This window comes from Danaus plexippus (genome assembly GCF_018135715.1).
Source record: "Danaus plexippus chromosome 13 unlocalized genomic scaffold, MEX_DaPlex mxdp_15, whole genome shotgun sequence".
Taxonomy (NCBI): Eukaryota; Metazoa; Arthropoda; class Insecta; order Lepidoptera; family Nymphalidae; genus Danaus; species Danaus plexippus.
In genome coordinates this window covers 7139028-7164584 of record NW_026869849.1, presented here as the reverse complement: position 1 = coordinate 7164584, position 25557 = coordinate 7139028, and the positions used below count along the sequence as shown (strand labels likewise).

The window sequence follows — 25557 nt, the reverse complement described above, 5'->3', positions numbered from 1 at the left end:
ATTGATAAAATAAAGAAAGAAAGTAGAAATTATTCATCGATACTAACATGGAAAACGCGACAACTAACTAGGACATTCCACTAATACACTCCACGTTAATTCATACTTACATACACAACACTACAACAAAATTGCATCAGACTGCGGTTTTGGTATCAATATCGAATTTCAGTATATTTCTCAGGCATCCAGTGAAGGTGAATCCGATGAAGAATCGGTTGGATCTCTTCAAAGAAATCAGCGTAAGAGCTCAGTACAAACACAAAAACCAACTGCTACGAGAAGGCCTTCTGCGTCTGATACATCTTCCACTCATCGACCCGCGGCTCGTGCTACTAGTACTGAATCTAGTGCATCTACCGAAAGTTCCGGCTCGGCGGTAAAACATACAGGTGCAATTCTATCAATCGCGGAGTTGAAAGCCAAGTACAGCATTGATGGGCCTTCTCCAAAACCGATCTCTCGTATTTTGTCCGCAGGCAATGAGAGATCTGCTCCAGTGACAACAAATGGAACAGTTAGCGGCGCCCAACGAGTTCAAAGTCGATTCGTTGGATCCCAACGACCGACACCTGCCCCGGCGCCCGCCGAGCCGGCTCACGAAGACTCCGATACAAGTTCTGAAGAGGAAACCGACTCTTCTGAGGAGAGCGAGGAGGAGCCTGCAACGCAAAGGAAGCCCGAGAGTCAGGCGATGGCGCGTAGTGACATTGGCCCCCTTCTAGCAAGAAGTACCAATGCTCGAAATGATGCCCATGATAACAAAAGTAAAGAAACACCAGCTCAAACGCGATACCGAACTCGCCAATCATCGCAAACGGAAGAGGAGCCGTCTCCTCGATACGGTGCCAGCAGTTCATCATATAGTAGTCGCTATGGTAGTAAGCCTAAAGACGAGGAATTAACATCTTCTTTAGATGATGAATCAAAATACCCCACGGCTCGGTCCAGGTACCTTGCCTTAAAAGAACGACGCAATCGCCTTGCACGAAGTAAAAGTAGCCATACTGGCTTCGGAGCAGGTGACGATGATGACCAAGATGAACCAGTTTCTCCTACCACTGCTTCACCATCAGCTTATCTTGCTGCTCGATACGGCTCCGGCACTGGAGGTTCGGAGTTGTCTCGTAGCCGTTCTTCTCATGCGCTCAAGTCTAGAGAAAGCTCCCCCGAACGTCCAGTTACTGGAGAGAAGGACGGAGCAGCCTTAAGCTCTTGGGCGAGATACTTAAAAAATAAATATGGTTCGCGAGGTAAAGATCGTGATACAAGCGGGACTTCCTCGAGTTCATCTCGTCGCCTGTCTCTCGGGTTGCCATTACGCTCAGCTAATGAGCTTGCCAGTTCTGATGACGATTCAAAAAACGCGGCAGGCTCCCCCATCTCCCCTACGGCGGCTACAGCAGCGGTAGCAGGTTAGAATAACGAGTGGCGTGTATATAGGTTTGAGGCTTCTGAGACTGGGTTGCCAAAGAGTTATGATTATATTTGTAATTGGATTGTGTTTCTTAGGTTTCGCAGCAGCAGGTTCCTCCCCTAGGAGCCAGTATCTGCAGAAGCGCCGTTTACAATTCAGTGTTGGGAGTCGGGGGAGCGAACCCGGTTGTTTCACTTGGCCACGTGGTATCGCTGTAGGACCTGAAAATATAATGGTCGTGGCTGATTCATCTAATCATCGTGTTCAAGTACATATTTTCATTACGAACAGTTTTATATTAAATTAAACTTATTTATAACAATAAAATGAAACCAATATCAAACCTTAGAAAAAGAACTATTTCCTTATCTTAATCTAATCAAAAAACCTAACATTATGACTGATTTACTTATCAAGCTCAAATTTGTTTATGTAAATCAAAAACTTGTTTTAAAATTGTAATAACAATTAATTTATCTGCATATTTAGCAATATCAAAATTTTAGTTACATCAAGGAGTTAATGTACCTCGATATTGAATTTAAAATGTTTTATATATGTCATGTACCTCGTTTGACTCTGACATTGTGCCTCTTAAGAGAATATCGTCCTATTGATATACATTGCTTTTTATTATAAAGTTGAAAAGTTTTGTTCAAAAAGAAATGTTTTTTCAGGTATTTGATTCAAATGGTATATTTATAAAAGAGTTCGGTCAGTACGGTAGTGGAGAGGGGGAGTTTGACTGTCTGGCTGGCGTCGCCGTCAATCGTATTGGACAATATATCATAGCTGACAGATACAATCACAGAATACAGGTGAATTTAGCAATATTATATGAATATACTTATAATTGTTTTTTCTATAATGCAATAATCATCACACCGTTATATTAAAATTCATCCAACATTTTTAGCAGGAAATAATACTAGCTTGTCGAAAAAAAATACTTGAATATTTCGTTCTTTACAATTTTTTTGTAAATTATTTTTAAATATTATCCTCAAAAATTTAAATTCTCCACCTAGCAACACAACCCTTCCTACTTTCGAGAGCTTGTCAAACTGTCGTTTGCACTGTCAAAACTTTGTCTACGAACTTCTTAGCAAATACCAACAATCTATTATATATATATTAAAACCCTAAATGCTCCGTTTATTTATAATCACATTTGAAATAGTATTTTTTTTCTATATTTTTAAGTAACACTTGAGTAAAAACGCCTTAATCTCTCTCATATTTTTTGAATATATTTCTATCAAATTTTCAAAGATATTTTACGTAATTGGTATAATAATAAGCAGCCCGAAATAGGCTGTTAGGTATTAAAATAAACTTAAGATACTTTTAATACAATGTAACCGAAACTTCTGTAAAGACTTTAATAAAAGGCAATTATAAATTCTAAATTCAAAGATAATTAACGTTTTCAAGGAATTTCCTGCCAACGAGTTGAAAGTAAAGTAATAAAGTTTTGTTTGTTTTAATAAAATTTATACCAAAATATTCTTCAACCTCTATACCGTGACCATTAAGAACCATTTCCCTCCAATATTATTTTATTTAAGAAATGATTGAGCTGTAAACGTTTTATATTCACATAACTGGAAATAATTGATTCGAGATTATGTTTGAATGAGAACACTCACAACACTGATAATTAATATAAAAAATAATAAGAGTCAGTAATTTTAATAATTGTGTCATAATAACATAAAAAGGTTTGTTGTAATGTCAGTTCCAATTCTTTGGTATTTTACTTAAATTCATAGGTGATAAATAAATAATAATTAAATATGCACGACTACCATGCAATACTAACGTATTCATCGATGATGGCTCGTATAGATAATGTCAATTAATTGATATTCCCCTTTGTTAACTGTTGTTTACAACCTGACAAATTAACCTGAATGGCACTAACGAAGTTTCGTACGTGACATTATTGAGAGATTCTCGAGGCGTGACGTCAATTTATAAAATTATACCTACCATTCGGCAACGCTTAGTGTAAGTTAGTGCAGAGATAACGCTTTGGTATACATTAAAAACCAAATTTATACATAAGAAAATGAAAAATTATTATTGAATTACAATATTAAATATGTTTTGAAATCACCTAGTTATATAGCATATATGTATAAAAGATATCTGTTAAAACTAATTAGACAATTCAAATGCATAATGGCGTGGCTCGTGTCAGCTTGAACGGATAGCCGATTAAATTCTGTTGGGAATACAGGGCTATATTTGTATACCACTAGTAACATTAATAACTATTTAAGATATCTATTTTACTTTAATCAATTTTAACCTAAAAATATTTAAAATAGATACATAAAACCAGCAACGCATGTTAGCCATTATATCAATTAAAATTTAATTTAGTTATAATAGATATAAAAATTAATTTATTTTCCTTTTCTTTTTCAGGTATTCGACCCAGCCGGTCGGTTTTTGAGGTCATTCGGTAGTCAAGGAACTGGTGATGGCAAGTTCAACTATCCCTGGGGTATCACCACAGATGCACTCGGATTTATATATGTCTGTGACAAGGAAAACCATAGAGTACAGGTGAATTTACATATATTAAACTGTATGTATTATTTTTAAAGGAAGCATTGATGCAATATCCAGTATAGTTTTCTTTCTGCTGTGTGCTGTGAAAAATTGTAGCACGAAGTTGTACTTTAACACTTTTATTGCAGGTATTCCAATCCGATGGCACATTTGTGGGCAAATTTGGCAGTTTCGGCTCGAAGTTAGGACAACTGGAACACCCTCACTATATAGCTGTTTCAAGCACAAATCGTGTTCTTGTATCTGACTCCAACAACCACAGGATCCAAGTCTTCGATGTGAATGGACGTGTCCTTTCTTCATTTGGAGAAGAAGGCTCTGAAGATGGACAGTTTAAATTCCCAAGGTCTGCTATATTCATTTTAACATCAAAGTCCATTATGAAACTGTACACGATTTTATATTTAGTCTATGTGAAAGGTGATATAACGATAATTATAACGCTAAGGTTATTATCATCCAAACTTATAGCTCTAATGGATCAATATATGTACGGTAATCAAGCAAATGTATAAATAACCACATACTACAAACTAAGGACTCATTAAATATACATTAGAGAGTTCTTAACCAGGATAACAGGGGAGGTTAATAAGATTACACTTCGTAAGGTCCAAGCCCTTGTTGATTCACCTTGTGATCGGTATTTTCTTAATCAATAGTAATTTTCTCACAGCCTCTTATCTCTTTTCAAATATCGTCAATCACTAAACTTAAATTTTATATATTTATATATACAACTATATCTCTTGCAGGAGAAATAAATAGCTACATATACTTGTATTTCGTGATGAAACTATTTCTTTCAATTTTATTATTAATATAGAAATATAAGTTAATTAATAATAAAGTATAAAATTCTCGTAAAGTATCAAATGTACTTTGAATTTTACGGGTACCTTCTTACCGAATTACAGCGTGAAAATAGTATAAGAGCTGACCTCAATACGTGATTCGTTTATCGAGTGTCTTTAATAGTTCGACTTCAGTTTTATGAGCAAGCGATATTGTAGTCTTTACTACTTTATTGGGAAGGTTTATTATATACTCTAGCGTGACTTTGACTTGCTATCTCTTTATTAATTATGAATTAACTACCATATCAACTCTACTTTTCCATTTCATATGTCACAGAATATTATTAGATTTCATATAATTTATGGCGTTATCTTTTGGTTTTAGGGGTGTGGCAGTGGATGACCAAGGTTACATAGTTGTAGCAGATTCTGGAAACAACAGAATTCAGATCTTTCACCCTGACGGGACGTTCCTTAGAGCTTTTGGGTCCTGGGGTTGCGGTGATGGGGAATTCAAAGGGCTGGAGGGTATTGCCGTCATGTCTGGTGGAAACATCATTGTTTGCGATCGGGAGAATCATAGGGTGCAAGTTTTTTAACGGTAGGTTTTCTTGCTTCCAATTTTAAAACAATTTTAAATAGCAGGTCCAATGTGAAATTCATTCTAAAGAAACTTGGGCGGAATTGAAATGTTACTCAAAATTTTAAACTTGTATGAAATCTAAATAGATTGTTTTAAGGAAAATAGACTCTGGAATAAAATATGGAAACGTAAAATATTGAAAAAGAACTTTCAACTTTTGAGCGCTTTCTTGAATTGTTAAATTTGTTTTTTTTTTCAGATATAGTGTTCCAATGTTGGGTTTCGAAGATTCTTTGCGTAACAAATTTTATATGTAAAACTGATAAAGTAAATATTCGTTGTTCTTATATTCTTCGAAAGCATATAATAATTGTTAAAGCACAATCTATATTTATTTTAAAACAATTAATCAGAGAGTTGTTCTCATTATTGCGTCAAGAAACAATGCGTTCCTAAATAAAATATCATTAATCTTTTGCCCTTCATTCTTGTTTATTGTAAAATGGAATAAACCTTCTGAACTCATGCAACATGAACATCCTTAAAGTTATACGAGATCTCGTTATTTAAGGCATTTGGAGGAATTATAATACGTTATGTATTTTTAATATCTCTTACAAATATATACAAAAGCCTTTTTAGAAATACGATGCGATTGAATAGTTTCTTAATTTATGTACCTAAATACAACGAACACTGAGTCTTTTCCAAAATCCGACAGCGACCGCATGAATACAAATACATGAACGATTTTCAAATAATATATTAACATTGAAATTTCGTGAGACCGTTCTCATCTGTGTATCAATTGATCTTAATAAATTTGTTTTGATAACAAAATACATTAACATGTCATACAGCGTTTGTTTCACAAATGTATCATCATTATCATAATTTTCATTATATATCAATTCTACTTTTCTCTCTGTATTTGCCGAAATTTTCGATAAATCGAATATATTTTTATTTATAACGTTGTTATATTAGTATAATTTTTCTAGTCATTTAAATGTAAAAACCAAGTATCACCAAAAATGTTAGAGCAAGTATTTATAAATTCTTTTTTTTTTTTGTTTAATAAATAGTGAGGCTTATATTGTGTTTATGCAAAATGTTTTATATGATAATTCACATTTTATATGGTTTTCAAGTTTAAATAAAGTGATTTGTTATTGAAGCAATGTTTTATTTTAAAATTTTGCTACTAATAAGATTTTATCAAAGTTATTTCTAAGACCTTCACTTATTTATGCTGATAACTTTAGCATTTGTACGAAGGCTAATAGTAATGACATCACAAAGTCTATTCACGTTAACACACATTACACTGAAAACAGTTACTTTATAGCCCAGAAGGCAAGAATTTTTAATAATCTAATGAAAAATATTCTATTTTATTCGAAGCGCTCATTATTATAGTGAAACTTTAACTATTTTTTTTGGGCCTTAAATTAAATTATATATAAATATATATAAAACTTTATAGATAAAATGTAGAGTCTTACAGTTATAATACGCGTAGTGACAGAAATACTGTATATATTTCGATAAAAGTTTTGTATTCTATTTATTTTCATGTTATATATAATAATAACAATAATTTTCATAAGCACTATGGACATTTTGTATGTACTTGGGAGATAGCAAGAAAATTTGGTGTTATAAATCGGATATGGGGGTGTGAGTGAGAAAAAATATATGTATACTTTTTCGGTGTTACTTTTTACGTTTCAGAAAAAAAAAACAATCAAAGAATCAAAGCCTTAGCTCAATAATAAATCATTTACATGTTACAAAATATATTGTTATATCGAAATTCATCAATCTTCAACGAAATTAATATATTAAATAACTTTTATTGAAAAATTGATACTAACTTTGTAAAAGGAAATTATTAAATGACATGGAACTAATAAATTTGTTAAAAAATCCAATTTTGACAACGGATGGTTTAATGAAAGACCTCAGGAAGTAAAGCTCTTGCGATGATAAATTGATGGTCGCCTTTTATTTCATTATGAGTTCCGATATTCTAACTTTTTATAATCCGCAGTGTATATTGAAAGACCTTTTCCGTATAAAGCAAGCAACAAATTTAAGATTTTCCAAATTATTCTAAAAAAAAAAAATACTTTTAACGGTCGGATTTTATTTTTTTACTGAATACCAGTTATTCAGTGTTATTCTTGTAATGCCAGTCTTATTCATGTCTAAAATAATATCATTGGACAGGAATTCTTAATGTTACACAAATAACCATTTCAGTTTTTTAAGTGTTACATAATCTACGATATCAAAAAAATATGATTAATAATTCAAAAACTTGTTCGATGAGTTATTATAGTTAGTTAGACAGACTCAAAGGAAAAACATTAACAACGGTCTACATGTTTATGTATTAATCTTGATACGTCAGTTGGGGTCCTAATAAAAGGGAATTGTTTAATTTCATGAGCATTTTTCAAAAATAATTTCAGGTATCAAATGATTCAGTAAAATTGAATCTCTATTAGGAATAGGATTTAGAAATAAAAGTCAATAATGAAATTAGGATTATTGATACTTTTATACACATATTGTTTCTTGAAAAAAGTTTCACCTACCTATACACAATAACTTATCTTAGGAAAAATATTACCAACGTTAGTTATTAGAAAGTAATAATACGACTATAGTCTACACGGTTCTGCAGCAAGCGACAAAGGAGGCAATTAAATCCATTTGGTCATAGATTTATGCTATAATTTGCAAGCCAGCAGTGAAGCTTTTACAGGTGCTATATTTAGATTACTCAATTGCTCGTAATAGAGTATGAATGAATGAAATATTTCTTCTATATTTGACAAAAAAAATATCAATAATTTATTTTTTGGAGAAGCAAGATAATGCGTCAGTTTAAAAACTACGAAAAGCTTTAAAGAAACTTATCCAATAAATTTAAGACTGGATTTTTGTAAAATGGATATTGGATGACAATTTAAATTAAATAAATAAAAAATTAAGGTTTTCGGATATTACTACGCGTTTTTTATTATTTGTAAACTCGTTTGCCGTTGATAGCGGCTGCTGCAAAGTCAAGGCTGCGAGAAAATAAGCGTAGCAATATTCTAAAACCTTAGTTTTATTTAAACGAATATAAGTGACACTCTTAGATATCATTAAATTAAATTTGTTTAAGATATTTGTTTAAGTTATCTAATGTAAGGAATTTCGCAATATAACTTACCTCTGCGTCACAAAGATGTTTTAAAGTGGTATTTACAAGATAATGAAATTATTCAGCTATAATTCAGTGGTAATATTGTTGGAACTATGCCGAGTGACATGGAGCTGTAAATTATGAGGCAGGGTTACGGGAACTTAATTTAAAGCCATTTGCCTTAATAAAGTAGCAATAGCCAGCGACATTGGTTAAAGTTGCGATCAAAACATCTTCAAATATTTTAGGTATTATGAGTATACATAGTTAGTTATTATAGTGAGTAAGCAATATGTTTTTACTCAAATAGTTAAATACTTCTTTGACTTTTTTTTTAATAATCTTTAATATTTTTTTTCTTAAAATCTTAATAACCTTAAAAAGAATATTGTGGAAATATTTATATAAGATCAATTACATTTTTTTGCATATCTAACCACCGTATAAAAATAAAAACAGTTTCGAAATAACGCAGATATTCCTAAAAATGGGAGCAAAGAGCTTTAAAGCAACTATTCGATAAAAAAATAAAATATCTGACAAATGTTATTATTGTGGAATTCGTTCGATTATAGATTTTAAATTAGTGTTTTATATTCATCGTGTTTCTCCGAAAAAGTTCTTGTGGTAAATTTAATAAAGGTTCATCTGCTTTTTATATAGCCTAAATTTTTTATATAAATAAAAATGTTCTTGAAATGTAAGTGGAGTTGATTTTTAGCTCAAGAAGTTACTCATAAAATTTTAATTGAGACCTGTGTAAATGGAATAATTTTAATTCTTTTTTAATAAAACTAATATATTTCGGATATACTACGCGAATTTTATTATTTTAAACCTACATTATCCCGTCGTTTCGGTTACTTTTCAGCAACCGTGATCAAGGGCAGACAGGATGTGAATGTGAATAGTAATCGAAACGTCGGGAATATGTAGTTTTAACAAAAAATAAAGCACATATCCGAAAAATTTAAATTTCATTTAAATGAATGAAACTCGCGAAAGTCTTAGATCTCATTATGTTAATTCTAATAATTTTCAGCAAATTTTTTTTCACTGAAATTTTATTTGAAAAAAAATTAATCAACACAAATTTTTACGGTTTATTATGTTTAATGATGTCAAATTATGATTTTTAAAATTTTAATCAGGTATGATTTTTTATTCATAAATGTAACTTCAATTGTCTTAAACATTTCAAATTACAACGATCAATTACCCTGCTCCAAAAAATATGTTTGTGAAAAATTTAAACATTAAAAATTTCATTACTTATTGGAAAATATTTTATTATAAATTTAAAAAGAATGCCTGTCCTTGATTAAAACAGAACAAGTTATTTACATTGATTATATACAATTTTAAATTATTCAATTACATTCTCCTTATTTTTATTATTATTAATAGTAAGGACATTGTTACTATGGTAATTTGATGACAATACATCATAAATAAATGTACCATGAGCTTACGATATAGTTATTTCTAATATTTTCCGTGTATATACAACTTTGTAAAGATATATAACTTCCAGTGTATAATTTTCAAAATTATGTCAAATTCAATTAACTGAACACTTTTTCAAAAAAAAATTTGTATAACTTTGTAAATTATGATATCAATCCTAAAATTTCCTATCACAATAACTATATTTGAAACATGCTTAATTTTATATCAATAAAGTAAAATTGAAATCACTTGACTCGCGTAAAATTAAAAAATCATGTCCCTAGAACAATTTGCCTCTTTTCGTTTGATTAAACTTGTTGCAGATTTTGATTTCCCCCGGGACGGCACTGATAACACCGTAGCTGTTATAAACCCCTCGTTAAAGAGGTTGAGAGATAACAACGAAGTGAGAATATATATGGATTTGAAAGTATTACCAAACTTTGTCTCTTAGAGAAATGTTATCAAGTCTCGATATCCATAAAAGACAACGTATTGATATCATTTTCTCACCTAACTTTTATTAAGCCCATAAACTTTGTTTTTTTTTGGTACTTAAATAAATATATCTATAAACATAAAAAATGACAAAGTTAGGTCGTTTTGGGTAAACAACAATCGTAATACAGGGATTTTAGAATTAAATATAAATTGTTATTAACGCGTGACCTTACCTGTGCTTGTACGTTCAAGAATATATTGTCTTCCTAACTGATAGGTCGAATATATATTCGACCTATAACTAGACCTAACCTATGTAGGTTACTAGCTGGTCTAGTTACTGTAAAAGCATGATTTATAGGAGAACATAGTACAGTATACCTGGCAATACATTTTGGATTAAGGTATGTAGCGATACCTCGATATATTCTCGTCTCCTTGTATACTATATTAAGAAAATTATGTTGAAACTTACTTGATCAATCGATGACAGAGAAATAACTTTAGTTATATCGAATAAACTCATATACCTTAAAAATTGACATAATACAAATTAGGGCTGCAAATTTTAAGGACACCATAAATTTTCCAAACCAAATAGGCTTTTTTTAGCAATACAGTATCAACAATCTGCCTTAAAAATATCACATGATCTCTTATTCATAAAAGACAATTTGAGTTCTTTAAATAAATAACTCTTGTTATAATAGTATTGTCCAAAAAATAAGGAATACAAATTCCGTACATGTTTTTATGTATTTCTTTTAAGGTAAAGAAAAATTCTAAAGGTGTCAATTGGAATACCTGAAAAAATTCTAGTGAGAAATCTCTCGAATCTTTTAAAGAAGTGTTTAACTGGTTATCAGGACTCTTAATTTAGGACTCCTAAACAATTTAGCTCTCTGATCTAGTAGTATAGCACTTTGATATCTATGATCTGGGAAAAAATTGTCCATTACATTATGACATATTTATATGACGTGTTGAAAAACATAAACGTGTTCAGGAGGGAAATATAAATTAACTCAAACTTTTCCAACATTATAAACTAAACACAAGTCATAACGTACTCTATTCATAACATTTTGGTGATTATTTGGTAATTTTATTATATTTAGAAAAGAATATTGTTTTTTATGTTGGTAAAATGTTAATGGAATGCTGCTCGTATTTTAAAATATTCATGTTATGCCAGTACAATTTGAAACATATTCCTAAAAAAAATTATTATAAATGATCAATGACTTAAATGATAAAACCTACTAGACTATAAAATATGATTATAGTTATAATTTTTATAAATTAGAATGTATTAAAAATAATATTTTTATACAATTTGATCGCTAGTAAATTTTGCCTTCGGATTCACATATTTCTAGTTTACTGACGTTAAAGTGAATTCAAAATTTTTCCATAATTTTCTAGACTTCTAGAATTGTTCCAAATACAAGTTATAATATAATCTTTTCAGTTTCAATAAAAGTACCCACACTATGAAAATCTTAATAATAAACAAAGTACCAAAACAGTATTTGACACATCAATCAATAAAAAAATCCTACAAGATTTTTTATACAATCACTGTATTAAAAACATTTAAAGTAATTGAAAAACTAACATAATTGTAATAACCTTTGAAATGAGGTAGAACTCCCTTTAGAGCAGATGATTTTTATTAATATTTATTTCTAACATAAAAAATGTATATTATGTTTTCAACAAAAGTTGGATGAACTTACAAATGAAGCAGAGGCAACATTTGAAGACGAAATAATAATAATTAAAAATGGTGAATAGGCTCATACTGAGATAGAGCGTTCACCACCTTTTTTTTTAAAAAAAACATTTTGTTCAAGACACCCAAATTGTAGCTCGAAGGAAACACAGACGCACATCAGTTACAGCGTCCGGGCATCTCGACGAATCTCCTGTAGAGAAGCAAAATCTGCCGCCAAGGATAAGATGCAAAGAAATATCGCATCTCATTCCAATCTGCCACATTATTGACTGACTTTTACTGCCACATTCGCCTTTCACCGTGAAGTTAACGATCAGGCGGAGGATATGTTGATACAGATTTAACCAGACAGTGGCAGAGCAGAAAGTCCAGGCAATTAGCTGTATGGTAATCCACATCTGGCACCTTAGTAGCTTTCTTTACCAGTTGGGAAAGATGTAATGATAAGGCAAAATTTCGAGCTTCTCTTCCAGCAGTGGTCAGTCATCTTAAATGGATACAGCCGGTTTTGATGGTGGGCATATAAATCTCCTAGGAAGACCAGCTATGCTGAAGGGTACTGAAGTAGAGTCACACCGGCAGCCTCACTGAGATGTTCAAAAAAGCGTGTCGTCTCTTTGTCACCGCTGTGCGGTCAGTAGAAACCGGCATAAATTATTTTGTCCACAACTGTATCTACTAGCATCCAGAGGGTGTAAAATTTGGGGTTGTCAAGGTGATGAATACGCTGAAAGCAGATGATATTGCCGATATACACACAAACACCGGCACACTGAAGAAATTTATATTCAAAAGTGTAACCTGGGTTCGTAAGAGACGCTGCGCCTGTAGAAAATAGGATCTGCGACTCAGTCAAAAAAAGCAAGTGCGGCTTACTAGTCTCTAGGTGGTGGTGGACTGGTTAGAAATTACAATGCAGACTTCTGATGTTTGTAAAGTGCACTTTTAATGAGAAGAAGTGCAGCGCTGTAGAAACTCACTTTTTTTTGTGTTTTCATTAATGTTTATTAGGTGAATAGGAAATATAGAGGATGGAAGTTCAACGAAGCTTTGACATTATTACCCAACAAGACAGCCAGACTCGCTGTGCTCGTGGGGGCTTGGTCTAGAGACTGTGAGGACGCCCGAATTCCCCCAGAGATTGCCACCAGGCCCTCTCATTCGGTCGCCAACAGGCAGGATGAAGTCAACCTGGGATTATAATCAGTTGGCGGGGCATCCTTTCATGGTTGACCATCCCACTACTTGAGCCTTCTACTGAAAGTGGGATGCCAGCGGAGCACTCGTCTTCGGCTTCCATTTCCCTCCATGACCAAGAACTCGATACAACAAAGATCATGGCGACTTATACTTGGCTGAAATTACAAGGGAGCTGTTCTGGCCCACCTTCTACACGGCCTCATTAGACAACATGCCGGAACTCGAGAAGTCGGTTGGCGGCATGACTTTATCTCATGGTTGGTTACAGTGCCGGCGGCCAATGTTATGGCCCCCAAACGAATATTCGTATTCGTATGAACATTTTCATGTATAAAAGGATACTTAATTTGAAAAAAATTGCCATCAATATCTTTATTCTGGCGAGAATAAAGATATTGTGGTAAGTGGCTACTTACTTAGAAGGTACTTTTAAATGATATTTTATATATCTTCTCGAATAGTTTTGATTCAAGTAGTGAAATGTCTAAAACATGTAATAACAATTATTTAAATTTCTGATAAAAGGATTTTCCCTACTATTCCTTGTTTAATTTCAACCAACGAAACTGAAAGTAGGACGTTTTCAATTACCAATAAATCTTTTTTATGTTTGTTTAATGTCAAATCCAAATATTTTCTTCAATTGTTTATTTTTATGAGAGCTCGAAGTTATAAAAGAATGCATATTAAATATATGCATACATATATTCGCTATTAAACAATAATTGTTTCTAATTTGGGAGTAGACAAGAAAATACTAATAATACAAAAGTTTACAGATGCTAGTAATATGAATAACCATCAGCAAAAAGGTTTTAAGTATTCCAGTTATTTATGCCGTCTATATTCTAAACGATACATTTTTTTTCTAATGACGATAAAATTTCGTAGATTTTATTACTTTATATAAATTAATTCCAAGCAGTAAATCATGTCACCCAAAGGAATGTTTTTTTCTTGGCTTAACATAATATATGTGTAAAAATTAAGTACCAATTCTTTGTTAAGCATTGTTTAAGTTGATGCTTAACTTTGCCTTAATTTTATTGCGACTGGCGTCAAATTCTTGGCGTGACGTCTATTAAAGTTGAATTATATAATGAGATACACCCTCTGTCCAATTAAGGAGAAGTCTTGAAGCAATTCAACTGATAAAGTGAGAAATATGGGCTCGACAAAGGAAATTTTGATTGTATTTGAAGATATTCATTAGAATTTGATAAATATTTGGTTATACTTTGTCAAATTTGGTCATGTTTTAAATGAATCTGATCGTTTCTAATTGTAGTTCAATTAAGAATATATTAATGTACTGACAAATTAATGACTAAGAAATAGAGTTATATTGTTTCTTAATAATATTTGTATTAAATTATATAAACATTTCGATCATAATAAACACTCTCCTTAAGGATCCTATCCCAAGGGTTATTTGTCAGTTGTCACCTGGCAATGAACCGTTAAATCAATGACCTACGTTCCCAATTGTCGAGCTTGAAACAAATGGATATCGTTTCTTTCCTAAAACTCTTTAAACTGCCACGGTTATTTATCATTCTTTCAATAAATTTGGTTTTACTTGAATTTACTGCTTGAGCCAATGATAAATGTGAGATAAAAACACATACGTTTATATATTGTGATGAAAAATTATAGTATTGGTAATTTGTGATAAAAACTGTAATTGTTTTATCTTCTTAGACCCGGAGAGCTATGCTATTATCCCATCTGGTAAATGAAAATGTAGCGATAGATGCTAAGCGTACCATCTATGTAAAAGCCTATTTACTCTTTTCTTGAAGACACGCTCATGCATACGCAGCACAACTGGCCAACATTTTTTTGCGTGCACGACAAAAGAGGAAGCATAACCGTAGCAATTACAATCTGTCTATTAATTTTAATGATAAATTGTTATTATATTTAATTCTTTTTTTTCTAAGCACCTTTCTTTCTAAACCTTATTAATTTATTACTTGCTTAAATTATTTTAATATTTGTTGGATGAGTTCACCTAACAAGTTCCGTCTATATGGTGTCATAATCATTCCGTCAAATGAAAACAGTCCTTCGACACGTACAGAGCATGGTAAAAAGGATCACAAATAAAATAATCATAGACTTAAGAATGACAAATAAAAAAAAAAAAGAAGACCAGCAAAATTTTTGTGTTTCTAAAAAACGAAATATTTATATGAAGTCCTTCAAATACGTTTTGAAAAAGTATTTGAAATGTAAGATAAATAGGTAATAGGTAACAACATAGCAATTTGTAGTTGTATTTCCAATATATATTTAAAGTAATTTAAATCATTGTATTTAATTTTCATTTGTTTTCTCATTCACGATGTTTTCTATAAAATTCTTTGCGCCTTTCCATAATTGCAAAGAACATTTTGTAATTGTAGTGTTATCCTCCGAACCGTCTTAGGATATTTATATCTTGTGCGTTAGGAATAACTTTACTCTAACAATTAAATCATGCAACCGTTGCTGTGATTGCCGGCAGACTGAATGTTTACTTCGTCCGTTTTACCAGTCAAATACATCAAAGTTACCTAGCAGGAGCGCAAGAACTATGTAATTGTTTTATTTTAATATATTAACAAAATCTAATTACTATCTGTCCTTATAATCTGGGAGGTATTGGACTTTAAAAGTCAGATTTTGATTTCTAGTCTTATTTTTTAACATTATCTTTAAATCACGGAGATCAACTCAATATTAGACTTGGTATTATATTATGGGCTTGTTAAAATATTTGCTCCAAAATGTAGAATTTTCGAGAAAAGTATGTGTAAAATTTTAAATAACAAGACAAACAACTTAACTTTAGTATTCATTTTAACGAGAGGCAACTATAGCTAACCTTTTCAAAATAGAAAGCTAAAACGATCCAATAAAAAATGATTAGGTGTCATTGGTTATGGGAAATCGCTTTAATTATGATAAAAAAAAAATATTTCCCAAGGAAATATGTTTCACAAGAAACTAAAGAGGCTCTTAGTTTAACTGAACAGGGGCTATTTGTAAAAGTGCCAGTACTACTCCAGCTCGAGTTTTATAAGCTCCTCTGAGAATAAAATTGAATGAACTCCGTGTTAAAATGAATAATATTTCTTTCAGTATTCATACTTATATAACGTATGAAAAAGTTACACCAACATATTCATTTTTATACCTAACTCGGATTTTTTTTTTATGAAGGTAGCAAATTAATTTTCATTTAAGTATAAACATTGTAACAAGTAGGAAATTTTTTTGCGTTTCATAAAAAAATATACTCTATTGTGTATTATACAAGATTTCATTTAGTACTAGTAATTTTCATCTCCGTTTGTAATAAAGCATTGGGACTCTTTTATAATAAGAGCTTGTATAATATATAAGTTTTAATTTAACATATAAAAATAACTTTATTTTATTTCTCAAAACTTATGGAAAATCGAATGCTTTGTTAAAAGTCACAACAGAACTTCTGAGGCTTCAAGTGGGTTTCAGATTTAGTTTCGTGTTACTTATTGTACTTAAATAAGCAATACTGAGGTTTGGACAAAAAATACCTATTAAACTCTGTTTTATTAGAGAAAATAAAGATTATTTTTAAATATTGTTTTATATTATCTGTCAGACGTTACAATAACAATGTTCATAAGTAACGTTTCATGTTTTTTTTTTTATGTTATCCAAATAAAAAAAAACTTTCCTAATATATGTAATTGATAACTGGAAACTTTTTACTTATGGTTGGAAACAACTTTTTAAATAATAAGGAATACATTAATCGTAAAATATACATGACAGAAGATTAGATGAAAGTATTTCAAAGAATATATATATATGTCTTTATTTAACACATCTATTGAAAGAACTGCAAAGTTTGTCAAAAAGTTCAGTCTGAAAATATGAAAATATAGTTATATTGAAATACTCTTTTCATCATGAAAACCAATTACGTTCTTCTTAGTACTTAAATTTTTTACTATTTACTAACTTGCCACTCCAAATTTAATTACAATTCTTTTTATATTTCTCTGGCTTTTAAAATAATCATATTTTTATATAACAACTTGAACTCTTTTTCATCAAAATTCTAAATGTACGGATTCTATGCAGCAAGCAATAAAGAATTCCTTCTAATTAACGACAATTTTTCTGAGAGACATTTTTCGCATAATAAATGTGAATTAAATTTATACGAATATTAAAAATATATTATTCCGTGAACAAATTAATTTAATATTTTGTATGACGAAAAACATTTTAAAATAAATACCTGGAAATAATCATCTCGACGTCTGTGTCATTGTGACCGAAAATCAGACAGCTATGAACACTTTATTGCTCTAATTCTAGGAAGGAATTATTACTTTCGAAATAAAATTACATATTTTCATTTAAACAGTTGAATATTTATTCTTATTGGGCGATGAAAAGTTTTTTGTTGGCTTTAGTCAATGATATTATTACTGCTTGTGAACATACAAAAAATAAAATGAAATCTTATTTACTTTCGCTTATTATTTTCAATCCGATTATAACTTCTATTTCCTTTACGAATCTAAGTAGCTTATGACGCGACGAATCAAATGCTCGTTCTATGGTTGTCAAATAGGAAGAAGTTTTCGTTGATTGCTGTATAGCCAAAAACTTAAGATTATACTAATCAAAATAATACATACATATACATATATTTTGATTCGATAATTAATGTAATCGTAAAATATTGAATTAAAATAGTTTTTATCGTAAAAAGTAAACTGAAAGCGTTTCAAATGTCCCTTTGTTTGATTAATGACTTATCCATTCAATCAAACCTCTCCTTATACACATTGGTGCAATGTTGTTTACAATAAAATATAAACTAACTTTATTACTAAGCTTCATAAAGCTGAGTTGGGTCACTAGAGATAAAAAAAAATCAAAAAAAAATTTCAACTTTATTTCATGTCAGTTACCTTATATTTTTTACTTTCATTTTCTTTAAGGTTTACGTTTTCAGAGCAATTAAAAAAGTCTAAGTATGTGATTTGTTTAAACAAATATCTTAATTTCATTACCCAGCTTCCGAAAAAGTTCTGTTATATTTTGAAGTGTAGGGTGTAGGCGAAAGGGTGTGTAAAATACTACAGTTATAAAAAAAGCTTTACTTAAATTATCTCACACAGAAGCTTACATGATGTCTCGAACATTATGAAAAGCAGTTTTATCTTAAAAATACCGAGCGAACAATCTCAACCTTATAACGATTACTAGTATCCTTTGCGTTTTAGTTGTGTACAAGGAACAAACAGTATTGATTGCAAGAATTATGAAAAAAAAGGTAAAACTCGCTCGTAGAATTTAGTTTTGTTACTTACGGACTTTACAAATTATTACATATAAATTATTAGTTACAGGATATTCAAAGCCAAATATATAAAAAAAAACATTTAAATATTTTATGCTTTATAATTCGCAGGTATGCTCCCAGATTGTTTCGAGAAGGCATATATTTTTATATCATTACAAACTCTTGTCTGGTTTGCCAAGCAATATTACAACTTTGTTTAAGAGACTTCAGTAACTTGCCACTTGGTATGTACTCTTGGTATTCTGTGTTTGTTATTTACTTATCTGATTATTTATACTAAGCATTTATTCAAATATATACTATAGCTGCAATAGTATCTACTTGTATTTTAATGATTTGCATGTTTTTCTTCCCTTTTTCTCAAATACAACCAAGTTATTTGGGCGACGGTTTGAATTCATACAGTTGCCATGAGTCTATATAGAAATATACTCAGGAAAAAATAGAAAATACTGTTATAATATAATGAAATAATATTTTTTATTTTCCACCTAACTGTTGTTATTACAATGTAATGGTGACTGAAAGTAATTCCGGTATTAGGCTTCAATTTTTGTAGCCCCTTTTTGTATTTATAACAGTCCTGATTTTGTGTCTTGGTTGCTATAGAACTCGTATAAAAAATTTTGAATAATTTCAACATCAATAATAATTTTCTAAAACACAAAATGACTGATCACACGGTTCTTGTAACTTCGGATATTTTATATCAGAGACGTAACAAACAGACCATAAATATTTAACGCTCTGGACCAATCCCAGCTACACAATTTTCGGTAATCACTCCTTAACTTTATGGTTTCCTCTACGTGCTTGGGGTGTCCGCTTTATCAAAGTACTTCAAAGAACAGTTTGTCAAGAAACATTCAGCTAACTCTTACTATTTAATTTCAGAACTGTGTTGCTCTCAGAAGTTGGCTGGCACGTTACCTTGGTAATCGTATAATAATTGCAAGAACTTTCTTGTTGTTCAGACAAATAATAACTTATTTAGATGTTTTTTTTAATATTCAGTAAATTAATAATTTGAAAATTTTATACGTCATTTATTTTCTCATTTCTATGCATAATTCATCGTACTAAAAATACGTTACGATTTTCGTTATAATCAATGTTTTTTTTTAATACTTATGATAAATTGAAAAATCATGTACGTGTTTCGATTTTTAAATTAACATTTATAATAAAATCAATGAAAACTTTAAAATAAAATATCAAAACTCATTATTTGTAGCGAATATTAATACAGTTAAAATTTATATTTCGTTGGATTTTTATTAAGGTTAAACGGCTGTTAAGTGGCTCTTACCGCTTTATTCCTTTATTTAAAATCATTTTTCAAAAAGCAAACTGAAGTTACAAAGAAATGCAATATTTAGAAATTGTAAGTAGTTGTTACTATAAGAGACAAATATAACATTTACAAGCTTCCTTAATAACTATCATTAGTCATATAAAGATTCAAATAGAAGCTAACGAGCAAAATATTGTATTTCAAAATATATAACATAAAATATTTTCAAACATTCTTACGCCACAATGAATAAAATAAAACATGACGTAAAAGAAAACAGAGAGCCTCTTAGTTTAACTGAAAAGAGGCTATTTGTGTGAGTGCCAGCACTGCTTGTTTTATAAGTTTATAGTGGAATTGAAGAAAATGAAATGCGTTTGAAAGGATGTCATTTTAAACATGTATAAAACGTTGAATCATAAACATTTTTGGTTTGAAATATGTAAGTAAAGTTTATTTGATACTTAGTAAGTACTGCTTGATATTATTCTTGCGAAATATGTTTGTTTTTTATCATTTTGTTTGTCATTTCATCTCCGTAACGTTATACGGATACGCGATGTTAGGCGAGCGAAGTAGCGGTCACAGAACCGTTATATTTGTTATTTTTGTCAAATATTTTTGAAAAAATAAAATATACAAAGAAAGCTTAAAAACACATCGGACAAAAATTAACAACGAAACAGAAATATTTTAGTCTGTTTTTTTAGGTTTAATATCTGTCTCTCCGATAACCTTTTTGAATATCAATTCGTTTAGTGATTTGAATATAAAAAGCAGTTATACATATTTGAATACATTTGATTTGAATACACGTGTGTGCATTTATTAAGTTAGCACCACAAAAAATATATATTTTTATTTCTATTTATTTCGTATAACCGACACATGTATATAAGATTTTTTTAAACCGATTTTAATACGAGTATGTATTTATTTCAAAATGTTAAATAAAATAACAAAAAAAAACAAAGTGTTAATAGCCATAGCTTTTATATTTATTTCGAACATAATTTATATAAAACAATGATTGATTAATATATACAAAGATATTGAGAATACATTTCTATCAATAACAATAAAAGTAAAGATATGTCAATCACGTAAAATGTCTAAATTTGTAAATATTTACATGTATATAAAAATAAATTTAAATATTTTTTGTGATTTGTAAAATTTTATATTGCACCATTCCCCTGCGACTTGTTATGATGCTGCCTATAGCATATAAACTTTATAAAAGATTCAGAATGTCGATGCACATCAAGAAACTTAAAATACATTAACTCACTGTTTCAAACACCCTTAACACAGTAATCATATTGAGAGCAATCAAATACATGGAGGAAAAGAGATCTAATTAAAGAAATGATGACAAAGTAACATATCTCGCTAACTTATTGAGAAAAAATTATTATATAAAGTTATGAAAATTACAACAACACTAACGAAATAACGATATCTATATTTACGTAACAATTTCCCAAATAAAAAAAATCAACTTCAATATCAAAAAATATTTTTTTTTAAACCGCAACTTGTATATTATAGGTTCAGTTGTTTTTGTTCTCTGGAAAAGATTCTATAAAAATATTTTATGTAATTTTTTCTCTCTCTTCTAACTTGGTTAGAATATTCTGTAATATGATAAAATTTGTACGGTAATAATGAATATAATATAATCTACTTAAATTTCCTTCTGGTGGTTATATCGACTTAAAAATACCGATGGAATATTCAAATGTTAAAAGTTCTTATAAAAGATTTCACCAGTAATATATATTTTTATATTAAATCAAAATATAATGTGACACAAATTTCTATTTAAAATCCATTTGTAGTCACCATAAAAGATACTTTTTACACTATTTATATTTTAGCCATGATAATACTTTATTTAATATAATTATACCATGTTTGTATGTAACTTATTTTTTTTATAAGATTTATGTAATACTTAGTAAGTACTGCCTAATATTATTCTTTCAAATAATGTTTGTTTTTTATAATTTTGTCTATCATTTCATCTCCGTAACGTGACACGGACTTGCGGTGGTAGGCGAGCAGAGTAACGGTCAGAGAATTGTATAATATATTTGACAAAAAAAAAAAATACAAAGAAAGCTTAAAAACAAATTAGTTTTGGAGGAGATTTAATAAACACTTATTATTATTATCTTTCGTTATGATTAATGCGTTGTATTGATACCGAAACGGGCAACAATTAACTCATATATTCAATATAGCCTTATCATTTCACTAAGACATTTAGATATGTCTGTGATCTACATATGTTAATGAAAAGTTCTTAGTATCAATGATACATAACATATTAAAAAGAACAGAACGTAATATTATGACGATCAACATATGGTAAAGGATTTTTTATTAATATCAATACATTGTTTTTCTTAATCAGTTGTTCAGTTTTAACTAATAGATGTCATTAATTTGACTGGCGTAATACAAGATTTTTATTTATTTTATATAAAATTGATAAAGCTTCCAAAACTGTATGAATAAATATTGAGATTTTAAAAATATATATAATTTGTTGATTATAATTTAAACTGAGTGTAATAACTATTTATTGGTAACTTAATTCGTGAATACAATTATAATTCTAATATGCGATGTGGTGAAAAATTCTAGTTTTGCTAATTTAAAGTAGAAAAAAAATTATGAGAAAAAAGAACTGGATAAACGATTTAAAATACCTTACAAGTAAAGGTGATTTATGTAAAAGGAAGATTCAAAAAGTAACTAATAATAGCAAAATGTTAATATAATGATTATACTAAACGTATCTCAATCACAGCTACTGTTAGAATTGACTCGTCCTTTATGTCACAATATTATTATTAACTAGGTATCAGCCCAGGCTGCGCACGGGCTCATTACAAAAAATATAAAATAACCTATTTAATTTTGAGAATTTCTCCACTTGTATTATATAAATGATTTAAAAAGTAGTTTATAGATGCTGATGTAGGCCTGAAAACGAAGTAATTTATTTTGATAAGACTTTATATCGAATTTATGTAAATAGCTTTCCAATAAACGCTTTATGAATGCCAATCTTTAAAAAATACAAATTAGATAGAGTATATTATTCTTAAGGTATACCCATATACCACCGCGGACTTTTCTAAAGACCTATATAAGATACACAATTCCACGATCTATTATTTTATTATATCTCAAAGGCTTTAGACAGCATTTTCATTAAATGCTCTCAGACGGCTCATGTTTTCCGATATCTTCAACAAATATCGTGAATTTACACACAAGTAAATACAAAAACTTAACAAATTATGTACTAAAATCTTCCTCGAGTATCACGTTATCATGTGGTGATAACTGTTTAATAATCGGTGCAGTAGCTTTTCCGTTTATCGCGAACAGACAGACAGACAGACGCGAGGGACTTTGTTTTATAATATGTATATTGACTGATTTATGATAAATAATAATATACTATAAAGGTTTTTCAGGCAATAACAAAATAATTTTTTTAATCATTAAACTTGAGTTACTTTTCATAGACGTCTGAAGACCAGAAGTTAATATCCGGTGCTAACGATGAAATAAAATGATTGAAGTCCGACTTTCTCGACTTCCGTCATGGTGGCGTATTAATCGTTTTAGACTAAATTTAAACTTCTTAGCGGTTAAAAATTTAAATGTTAAAATAATGTGGGTTTTAAGGTTGGAATAAAAAACCAAGTAACAAAATTTTTTGCTGACGAGAATTCTTCAAATATGTTTGTTTCTTTAACTCTTACAGTTTTGGTAATTCACTGGTATACATAGAAAATTTCATGGCTAAGAGTCACTTCTGTTAAAATTTATGGCGAAATCACTATGGTAACATTATTTTATAACATTCTGTATATATTTTTTGTCTACCTTATAAAATCAAGTGTAAATATGACCAAATGAAAACCATTGAATTCCATTTCTTTTACCAAATTGATATAGTGCAAAATGCAATTAGTATCTTCTCTACGCATTTTAGAAAATTCTAAATTATACATAAATTTAGAACAGATTTTATGCAAGTTATCAGGAACGATAAGTAAAACAATACGAGTGTGTATTCAGTGAGTGAGAATGTGTTCAAAAAGTATCGCAAATTTTGAATTTTTGCGAGTTACGTATATTAAAATTTCGATAATTTTTGTGGCCTTATGTTGGTACATATGTCTCTCACTTATGCTGAGAAGTTCGGCCGTTTTGAATGTACAGTTAAGTGTTGACAGCTGCTTTGCTTGCACGTGCTTTGGTTCGTCTTCGATTTTTACCTATTTAAAAAAATGGCACAAAGAACCTGTATCAAATTTTGTGTGAAAAACGAAATTAAGTGCGCGGATGCATTCCGAATATTGACTGTGGCATACGGAAAAGCTACTTTGGACTAAAGAAACGTTTATCGGTGGTACAAAATGTTTTCAGAAGGCCGTGAAGATGTGAACGACGAAGAGCGTGCCGGACATCCGAGCACTTCAACAACAGACGAAAAAATTGATGAAGAGAAGAAAATGGTATTGGCCAATCGTCGAATCATCGTTATAGAAATGGCCAAGGGCCTAGGCATATCGATTGGCTAGTGCCATTTGATTTTAATCGATAATTTGGGCATGAGACGGGTCGCCGCTAAATTCGTACCAAAATTGCCCAATTTCTTCGTTGCTTCTTGGCCAAAAACCACACACTAATGATACCGCAGCTACCATAATCCCTAGAACTGGCCCTTTGTGATTTTTTCTTATTCCAGAAACTGAAGAGGGACATGAAAAGACGACGCTACGCCACGATTGACGAGATAAAAACGGCATCGTAGGAGGAGCTGAACAAGATACAAAAAAAAAAACTTTTTTGAAGTGCTTCGAAGATTAGAAAACATTGGCTCAAGTAGGCCCTGGAGGAAGTACTTTGAAGGTGACAAAATAGATATTCACGAATAAATAAATAATTTTTGATAATACTATATATGTATAATATGACCACTGTACTGTACCTACATACGCAAATAAAAACATATAAAAATAGATACATAACAAAAATTTATATTAATTTTTTTTTGTATTAGCAAACAAATCAAACTTTTTTTAAGCAGTTTTTGTGGTGTCACATGAAATTGGATCGCTGAATCATTGACCCCCAGTTCAATGGAAATGTTTGAAACAATCGTTTTTTTATCCAAAACTTTTTAATGATCTGTCACAAACATTTACCAATCTTGTACCAACAAAACAGGATTTACTATAGGTATAATCGAATGAAAAAAAAATAAACAACTGAAATTCTCTCAAACTTTTATTTGTTTGCTTGGCAACTACTTCAGACTTATCAAAAGGTTACACGAACTAATAATAGTATTCCAATAATATTACTTTATCACTTTTAAAGACGGTTTTTTAAACGAAGTTTTATAAATTTTTTATGGATGTGATTTCAATTGCTTTCAATGGTTTTTCTTCAAAACATGAACACCAAATTGAAT

At 30.1% G+C, this 25557-nt stretch overlaps 1 protein-coding gene across 5 annotated transcripts in view; it reads left to right on the top strand.

The window, feature by feature from the left end:
* The window catches only part of LOC116769982 (RING finger protein nhl-1), a 49567-nt gene extending 43013 nt beyond the window's left edge, over positions 1–6554 (top strand). For 3 of the 5 annotated variants that reach the window (XM_032661236.2, XM_032661237.2, XM_032661235.2), the window contains 7 exons: positions 185–1415; positions 1513–1685; positions 2095–2235; positions 3851–3991; positions 4126–4343; positions 5180–5395; positions 5637–6554. In XM_032661236.2, coding sequence (XP_032517127.2) covers positions 185–1415; positions 1513–1685; positions 2095–2235; positions 3851–3991; positions 4126–4343; positions 5180–5393 — 2118 coding nt within the window. In that variant the 3' untranslated portion in view covers positions 5394–5395; positions 5637–6554. Of the gene's footprint in view, positions 1–184; positions 1416–1512; positions 1686–2094; positions 2236–3850; positions 3992–4125; positions 4344–5179 lie in introns of all 5 variants that reach the window. The other 2 variants (XM_061527828.1, XM_061527827.1) reach the window with 2 other exon arrangements.
* Positions 6555–25557: the final 19003 nt, after the last annotated feature.